General features: G+C 44.3%; 1 protein-coding gene across 1 annotated transcript; it reads left to right on the top strand.

The window, feature by feature from the left end:
* The first annotated feature begins 219 nt into the window (after positions 1-219).
* Positions 220-1,174, top strand: LOC100839363 (glycine-rich protein 5). Its single transcript, XM_003580247.4, has one exon. It carries the CDS (start codon positions 309-311, stop codon positions 879-881), a length of 573 nt encoding a protein of 190 aa, XP_003580295.1. The 5' UTR covers positions 220-308; the 3' UTR covers positions 882-1,174.
* The last annotated feature ends 7,924 nt before the right edge of the window (positions 1,175-9,098 follow it).

Consider the following 9,098-nt stretch of genomic DNA (forward strand, 5'->3'; position numbering starts at 1 on the left):
TCTGTGATGCCACCCCCTTGTCTAGATCCTTCCCCACTATCTGATAGTACGACCGATCGGCGGACACTGGTTCACCCAGTCCACACAACTCCACGCGACATGATCCATCATCGAGCTATCTGGCACATGCATTTGCACCCCGGGCGTACGTAGCTACCTGATCTTCAGATGCCGGGAGCTAGAAGCAATTAGATCCCCTTCCTTTCCCTATAAATACCACCCAAAGCTCCCTTGCACTGCCACACGCTAATAACACGCACTCTGTAGACGTGCATCAACGACCTAGCTAGCTAGCTACGTACGCAGCCATGGCGAAGAAAGTGGAACTGATCGTTGCGCTTCTGGCCCTGAACCTTCTCTTCTTCACCTTCTCCGATGCCAGCAGACGCTCCTACCCTCCAGCAGCCGGGGGAGGGGGCGGCGGCGGTGGGGGGAACGGAGGCGGTGGCGGCGGCAATTGCGGAGGCGGAAACTGTGGTGGCGGCGGCAGCGGCAATTGTGGCGGCACTGGAAACGGTGGCGGCGGCACTTGTGGAGGCGGAAACTGCGGAAACTGTGGTGGGGGCGGAAACGGTGGCGGAGGTAACAACGGTGGAGGGGGCAACGGAGGCAACAGTAGTAGTTGCCCGATCGACGCGCTGAAGCTGGGGGTGTGCGCGAACTTGCTCAACGGGCTGCTCAACCTGCAGCTGGGGACGCCGCCGGCGCTGCCGTGCTGCTCGGTCATCAGGGGCCTGCTGGACCTGGAGGCGGCCGTGTGCCTCTGCACGGCGCTGCGCGCCAACATCCTGGGCATCATCAACCTCAACATCCCCATCGACCTCAGCCTCCTCATCAACTACTGCGGTGGGACCGTCCCCTCCGGCTTCCAGTGCAACTGATCAAACCATCAGTACGGTCGTACCTACTTGTTTAATCATTTGCTGGTTTTCTCTTTGTGATTGAATCAATTGAGGAGAGGATACGACTTCTCCAGTTCTAAGTACTATACGTACGCGCGTACGTACGGTTTCGGTGTGTGAGATATGTTATTGTACATTTGTATTTCACATATATGTTTGTGAGTTGTGAGCTTGGTTTATATATGTACTACACGTGTGGTGTTGTTCTTGTGTACTGCTCGCATGCTGTCTTCGATTTGAATAAAGGAGCTTTGTCAATTTCATGATTTTCATATGAGAGTGTCTATTTCTCACATGACTTGAAAATGGTTATTTTTCAGTCGACAATCATAGCCATTCAATTAAGGTTTACTCATCCTTTATGCTTGGATGAATTTACCCATGCTTTACGTACTAAGAAATTAAAAATCGCTATTATGCATGAGTTGTTTAGACATTTCTGCTCTACATATTATTCTAAATTTGTGGTGAATAAGATTATCTCAAAATATTTATTTGATAAAAACAATGATCTTGAAAAATGTTCAAGACCAATCGACCATATATAGTTAAAAGACGTGATATATATAGCTACAACGTAGAATGAGTGGCAATTAGATGATTCCGTAGCAATTGATGAGTAGTCTTGTTCGAGTGAACGGACGACTACCAACTCAGATCTTCATAAGTGTAAAGATAAGATGTTTTAGCTTTATGCTAAGTGACTAAGTTTATAGAAAAATCTACCAATGTGTACAACTCTAAATTAGTTTATTAAATTTATCATGATATAATTCCTTTCATAGTGTACTTATTTAATAACTTCGAATTTTGGGACAAAGGTAGGACATTTTATAAAAAGAGATGGAGGTAGTAGTAACAACTGATAAAAAGTAGATTAATGTGCAATATTACAAGTGTTCCTATGAATTCTTTAAAGAAGTCAGACCCAACATATATATATTTGTTCTTTGGGGTTGAGTGCAAAAGTGGTTCATAGGAAATATTTCCAAAGTGTTAGGGCTCTTTTGATTCAAAGAAAATCGATAGGATTTTTGGAGGATTTCATTTGATTCACATAGAGTCCGTAAGAAATTTTTCTACGGATCCATTTGCACTCTAATTTGAAGGAAAATCTACATCAGCTCAAACCTGTTTGCTCGAATTCATTTTTTAGGGGAATAAAATAATTTTCAATAGTGAAAAATATATATGTGCAATGCGAAGTCGTCATATTAACATCATGAATTAAAAGGGGAATAATGCTACTAGAGGGTCTCTACCAACAGGCAGTGTTGAACATCACAGGAATTGCAACCAATACGGTTTGGTTACATCATTCATTAGAAAATCTTGACACAAAGGTTCAGGTCACATATTTTTTTCAAAAAAGAGGAAAATCATCTCCCGGCTTCTGCATCAATCGATGCACACAGCCATAGTTCAGGTCACATATAGATGAAATATATATAGTGCAAGGAAATCATGGAAATGTCATCCTTTCAAGTCCTCAGGGCTAGCCTTAATTCGATCGGTTGACACGTCGATCCTAATTTCCTTTCCGGCGTCACATTGTTATTGCCCGTACGTCGATAGGCCTCTCGCCCTATGAACCAGAGCTCAAGTTAGGAAGATTGGAGCGGCCGGAGTCATCATGAGAAGCCGACTTTTTAGCTGAGTAGTCACTCGCTGCATACCGGCATATCTAGCTAGCTTTTAGCCGCATGCAGAAAGAGGATTATTCGTCGATTGTCGTCGTCCGCGTATACTTGAAACAGACAGGCAAGAAGAATCCTATAGCTGGCTATATATATGTGTGTGTGTGTGTCTCTCTCTCTCTCTCTCTCTCTCTCTCTCTCTCTCTCTCTCTATATATATATATATATATATATATATATATATGCTTTTTTTTAGCAAATCTACATTTATAATTTGTGACAACCAGAAACAACAGATATATAGGGCATTGGTCCTACTAAGATTTTGTTTACAGCATACCAGTCGAGTCTTCAGGATCACAACGTTATGTAATGCTAATGCATATGCAGTTTGTCCCATGCATGCGTCTGAACAAATAATGGATATACAGGGTAACACCGGCAGCATGTATGTATGCGCGCGGCGCGCGCTAATCACCCATAACATTACCGTAGACACGTACCTGACATGGAGCCCAAGCCGACTGAAGTACTGGACGCCTAGGAGGGAGGTGCAGCAGCAAGCAGTTGGTCTTTTGCTGTTTGGATCCGAGGTTGGGGATGTCTGTTCTTTTTTGGAGCAGGGGTTTGCATCCCGATCGCCCCTGCCATGTTAATCGCATTCTTTGTCTAGTCTAGTCGATTGTTTGTACTACTACTACTTACAGTACTCCACTCCACAGGATTTAGGTGCAGGGAAAACATTCTTGGAAGATTGGGTTATGTGCAACGTGTCTCAAGTCTCAACTGGACACGCATTAGTTTTTGCAATTTGTGCCCCCAACGCACATGAATGGCTAGCTCCACGGGCTCTAGACACACGGTTGCAGAAATCGAAGTTTACTTTTGATTAAACTCTGTCAGGTCAACGCTTTTTACGCTAAAGCATTCTTGTCTGATTGACTGATCTTGCTTGCGTCTCGTGTAAATCTTGGCCTCTGGGGAGTCGAGGATTTATGGAAAGCATGCTCGGACCTCGGAAGCGGCACAGGGGATGGACAAAGCTCGGCGTGCGCAAGCTCTGTTATGTTTGCTCGAAGCAATGTTCATGTCCTAGATTTACCAGCAGGACAAATGGTGAGTTGTATTCGAGGCCAAACATATTTTCCCAAAGCATCAGTGTCGTGAGCGGTTTTTAAGACGTAACTTCTTTAGCGGTAAGAGAAATGGTACTGTATTCCCTCCGCTCCTTAGAAGGACGGAGTATCCGGTGAAAACTCTCATTTGGTGCAAACCATGCAAACTACATAAATACCACATTTAGAAGTTTCAAAAAAATTCTAAAGAAATATTATATGTTGGGACTGTGATGTTCTACAAATCTGCAAAATTTCAAGTTCAAAATCAAAAGCATTTGGGAAAAATTAAAAAGAGAAATTTACAACGAATAGTGTCAAACACTAAAAAACAACTATTCATGCAGAATTTGTCTTTTTCGCTGATACCAAACGAAATTGAGTTTGGACTTGAAATTTTACACCTATATAAAACATCACTTTTCTAACATATGTGATTTTTTTGAGAATTTTTTGAACTTTTTTCGATAGAGTTTGCACAGTTTGCACCGTAGAGGTGGTTTTCACCAAATACTTCGCCCCTTTAAAGAGCCCATATTAGTTTTCATTAAGACAACAAGGCTTTGACCACAAATTATTACGTTAAGATGTGATTTATATGACATGAAATTAATATCGTTACATTCGTTATCAAAAGTATTTCATAATGCTTGTGGTTTCATATCTTACAAGCCACATATTAATAGAGCAAGTCTTGGTCAAAGCTTTGTCTTAATAAAATCTAGAGGTCTTTTACGGTACAACTTGCTTGTCCGGCCGAGGAGTCTCGATGAAGGCTAGAGGTTTTTTACGGCAGAGACGAATGAATATAGACTTTTCATTACGCAGATCGAAACTCTCGATGAAGTCTAGAGGTTTTTTTACGGTAGGGACGAATGAATATAGACCTTTACTTATAAAAAAATGGAACGAATCATTAACGAAATTTGAATTTTGTGAAACCCAGATGAGATTAGAATAAAAAACCTCATTGAAACTTTTCATTTTTAAATGAAATTGAATGAGAAGGAAATACCAATGATGTGGAGGGGTAAATATTAGTTTCATCGCGATTGGTGTGAGATAGCGGCCTGGAGCAATATGGGAAGGGGCCTCATGTGGTCGTACATGCTTCATTATTTCTTGACCCAGAAGATGGGCTTTCTGCATAGAGAATATTCCGCGATAACCCATGATAACGAGAGTTAGGGTTAGGTTTCGAGGGCCCTCAATTTAAAGGAAACCGGGGGTGCCATGGACCGAGGGTGATGGAAATTCAACTAGTGTGTGGTGGGGCTTTAGCACCATCGACCATGGGGTATTGTCACCAACCAAAGACAAGGAAGGACGGTGGCGGTGGCCTCACATGGAAAAAGGAAGTTAGCGCAGAATTTAGGGTGTGGCATGGTGCTGTGGAGACTGGAGAGGTAAGGCAGCAGAAGAAACATGGGTCTTGGTTCATGGATCTACATAGAAGATGAGTGTGGGCTGATGAAAACAGTCAATTAATTATTACTGGCTAGCTAGTTACAACAACAAAATGGTACTAGCTGGTTACAGAACAAATCAATATGCATTCAGTGTGATTTGTTCCATTTTGTGACAAAAGAGAAGTTTCTAGCCAGAAACATGCACGGGTTTTGATTCAAAATGCTTCACAGAAAATTGTTGTGAGTGTGTTTCCTTGTAAAGAAGTCAATTGTGTGCTAGCTATAACACAACAAAGAATATGTATCCAGTGTGATCTGTTCTTAAAAACAAAACAAAAAAAATAAAGCGGTAAAAAAAGCAAGAAATAAAAATCCTAGCTAGCGCTTGTCGACCCATCTCTCTGCCATGCATTGTTGAAGCTAGAAAGATAGCAGTTATACAAGGACAGGTCAAGCAGACCTGAGTCTTCGCCAGAATTAGGGCTCTATCGGACACTCATGCATGTATATATATATACATCGATCACTTCAGATGTAAATAAATTAGTACAGTACTAACCAGTAAGAGAACATCACAGAATGAGATATCATCACACTTGAATCAGTTGTGAGAAGGGGGATGGGTTATAGGTCCAGCATAATCCAGATGAAACTCTGTGCCCTCCCCTTGCAACTCCCTCTGAGAAAGCCGTCGCGAAACCCTACTGGCAATCGTGGTTTGAACGCCTGCACCCGATGATGCCATTGCCATTGGCACTCCCTTCTTCACCTTGGCATCCACCTGATCCACGAGAGTACCCGTAGCGTCTACTGCATTTGATAGATTCTTCTTCTGGTTTATCGGAGAACCATCGGCCTTCAAGTTTAGGAAGATCACAAACAGGGAAATAATAGGACTTAGGACAACCAACAGGAAAGACAACTGCAATGATTCTAGCTATAACCAGGGAAACTTGCTTCATGCATTCATGGTACCTTACACGGTGCAGGAGGAGGTGACCTGCTTGAACTGTCCTTGCCATGGGGAAGAAGGTGCCGCGGCTCGCATGAGCGAACGAACAGAGCAAGGAATACGAGCGTGATGAGAACAGTAGTGGGAGTGGCAGCAGTGACCTTCAGCTGCCTCGTCTTAGGGGGCAGAGGAGAGCTGAACGTCGGCATGGCAAGGCACGAGTGTCTGTGATGAAAGGCAAGAGAAGCGGCGCCTATGGAGATAAACATGAGGAGAGACCGAAGATCTAGCGAGAGGATCGTGTAAACTAGCTAGGACAGGAGAGTGCGCGTGCAAACAGAAGGGGAGAAGGGACAAACGGAGCTTGCCGTTGGGGATATATACAAGTGCATGGTTGAACCCACCATATACTATATATGGTTTTGTAAGTTGTTGGAGTTTGCATGTTGTCTCCCAAAGTTCTATAACACGGCAAACGATGTGCTACGTTGTCTTTGTGCTTTTTGTATCAGGATGATGGTGAGAACACCCAGAAGACCTTATTAATTCGTGTCCCAACAATCAACAGGCTGCGATGTGATTACTCACTACTTAAAGAGGGATTAGTGCCCTGAAGACCTTCGTTGAGCAATGGCTCCTTCGCCTAATAGGCAATTACGTGTTAGAAAGGTTTACCACTTTTGATACTATGTACCTACCTTAATTCTGCTGAGACATGAGTACTACTAGTACAGTAATCTGAAGACAAGAATGGGTGCATGCATCGAAGGCAAGGAACAGACGAACAGGGCATGCAGAGGAACCCAGCGAAGCCACGCACGGTGTTCCGATCCATCCCGTGTACACACGGAATGCTTAGCCAGCGTGGCCCCCGTTCGCGAGGCTACCGTGGACGCTTAACTTGCCCTCTGACCGCTTTGCATGCACATGCATGGTCCGTGCGTTCGGATTCTACGCAATGCTGTTCCCACCTCCCGCGCGTACGTCTCACACGTGCATCCCAAGTAGCCGTCACACGCATGCATGCGGATTGCGGCGCATGCCGCCTTTTACGCTGCTCATGTCAGGAGTAACTTTACATCGCAACATGTAATGCCAGCTAGCAGCCATTTTGATAACATGTGATGATAATTATCATGAAAAAAAGAGAGAAGGAGGCAGGTTGGGACGGAGTTACATAGCCTCTCCCTCTTCGTCAAGTTTCAGATTTCTTTTTACTAGCAATTAGGACAAAAGGTTGCTACCGACTGGAGATGGTCGTTCGGGATATCTTCAACCAGGTTGGCCGGCGGTGTACAAGACGCCTAGATGCATAATTTCGTCTTGTTAGAGCTATTTCGTTAGCTTATCTTTGTATCGACTATCGTTGATTAGTGAATTTTATGACTTTTGATCACTTTGCAATAAAAATGGTTGTGTGCATCAATTGATGCAGAAGCCGGGGATCGCTTCCCCTTTTCAAAAAAAAAGGACAAAAGGTTGCAATGTGCACCAGGTTAAATCAAGAAAAATGGGTCATGTCCTGAAAATTCATAGAGTAATTAAGCAACCCAAGAGAACTATTGTGCATCAGGTCATTCTTTTCTCTAGCTCCGCCCTTGGAAGAAGGTGGTAACTAGATGTGTTAGCATAACATCACATAAATCAAAACAAAATGAGTTTACAACCTAATAAATGATGCAATACATAACACCACATATAAATTACTATCCACTATAAGTATAATAATTAGACTAATAACATAACCATGCAAACTTCATTCGGTGTAAACCGTGCAAACTTCATAAAAACCATGTTTAAAGTTTCAAAAAAATTCTACAAAAATAAATATGTTGGGAGTGTGATGTTCTACAAACCTGCAAAATTTCAAGTTTAAAATCAAAAGCATTTGGAAGGAATTAAAAAGAGAAATTTCCAATGAATAGTGTCAAACACTAGAAGACCACTGTTCATGCAGAATTTGATTTTTTCGCTGCTACCAAACGAAATTGAGTTTGAACTTGAAATTCTACACATATATAAAACATTACTTTTATAACATATGTGACTTTTTTGAGAATTTTTGAACTTTTTTCATGCAGTTTTCATAGTTTGCACCGTAGAGATGGTTTTTACCGGATACTTCGCCTAATACTTTAAGTTACTCCTCGCTGTGACGAGACTTGCAACAACCGGTACAACACCAGCTCGACGCGCTCCATTAGCAAACCGACGACGATAACCGTGGGGATTTACGTGACATGCGTCGCCACACGAGAGGTTTTTGCTTGGGCGAAGTGGTGTGGGGAGCGTTGGAGACAGCGAGATGGATGTCGCGGAAAGCTGCCGCGGCCCGCAGGAGAGCGTGTCTTGCCGCGCAAGTCGTGCGCCGAGCGCCCACCCGACCGAACATCTCCCCCGGTGTTTCCGTCTCCGTTGTCAACACGACGCGTACCTGCTGGCTGCTGCTACGTGGATTGGATCACTGAACAGCGCCGGGGCACCATGTGCATCGATCATGATTTCACAATGGGCCGTAGTGGGCCTAGTAGATGAGAGTGGGGCACGGAGGACGTAATCTGTATCGCGGCATCTGATAATTCATGCATTAATGGGCCGCGGCCCGCAATGAGCAAAACCATCGCGGCACCACATTGGTTTATAGAGTAAATTAAAAAAATCACCACATTAGTGACTAGGGCTTCGCTTCGGTACCAGTTTATTATAAACCACCAGATTCAATTAACCCCTCGGTCACTGGCGTCTAAACTCAAAACTGACGCCGCAGATCCACCGATCAGGTCAACGTGGCATCGGCAACTGACCGAACAATCGACATCTCTCTCGTTCCTCCTCAGAAGCTGCAGCGGCCAACTCTCTCCTCCCTTCCTCCCTCCCTCTCTCTCTCCACCCGCCCAACGCCAACGCCACCGTGGCCGCCGTCGAGCAGCAGCGTGCACGGGGCCTCTCGCACGCCCACTCAACGCCAACGCCCCCGTGGCCGGCCGCTGTCGAGGAGCAGATCCAATCAGGCGAGCTGCCATGGTCGCGGACAGGGAAGGGAGAGGGCTCCATCATCTCGCCCGACCGCATCTTCGTCCTCA

This window comes from Brachypodium distachyon, chromosome 5 (assembly GCF_000005505.3).
Source record: "Brachypodium distachyon strain Bd21 chromosome 5, Brachypodium_distachyon_v3.0, whole genome shotgun sequence".
In the NCBI taxonomy this organism is placed as follows: domain Eukaryota; kingdom Viridiplantae; phylum Streptophyta; class Magnoliopsida; order Poales; family Poaceae; genus Brachypodium; species Brachypodium distachyon.

Excerpts from the sequence above, each read along its gene's own strand:
- LOC100839363 (XM_003580247.4), top strand. The coding sequence starts at position 309 with ATGGCGAAGAAAGTGGAACTGATCGTTGCGCTTCTGGCCCTGAACCTT.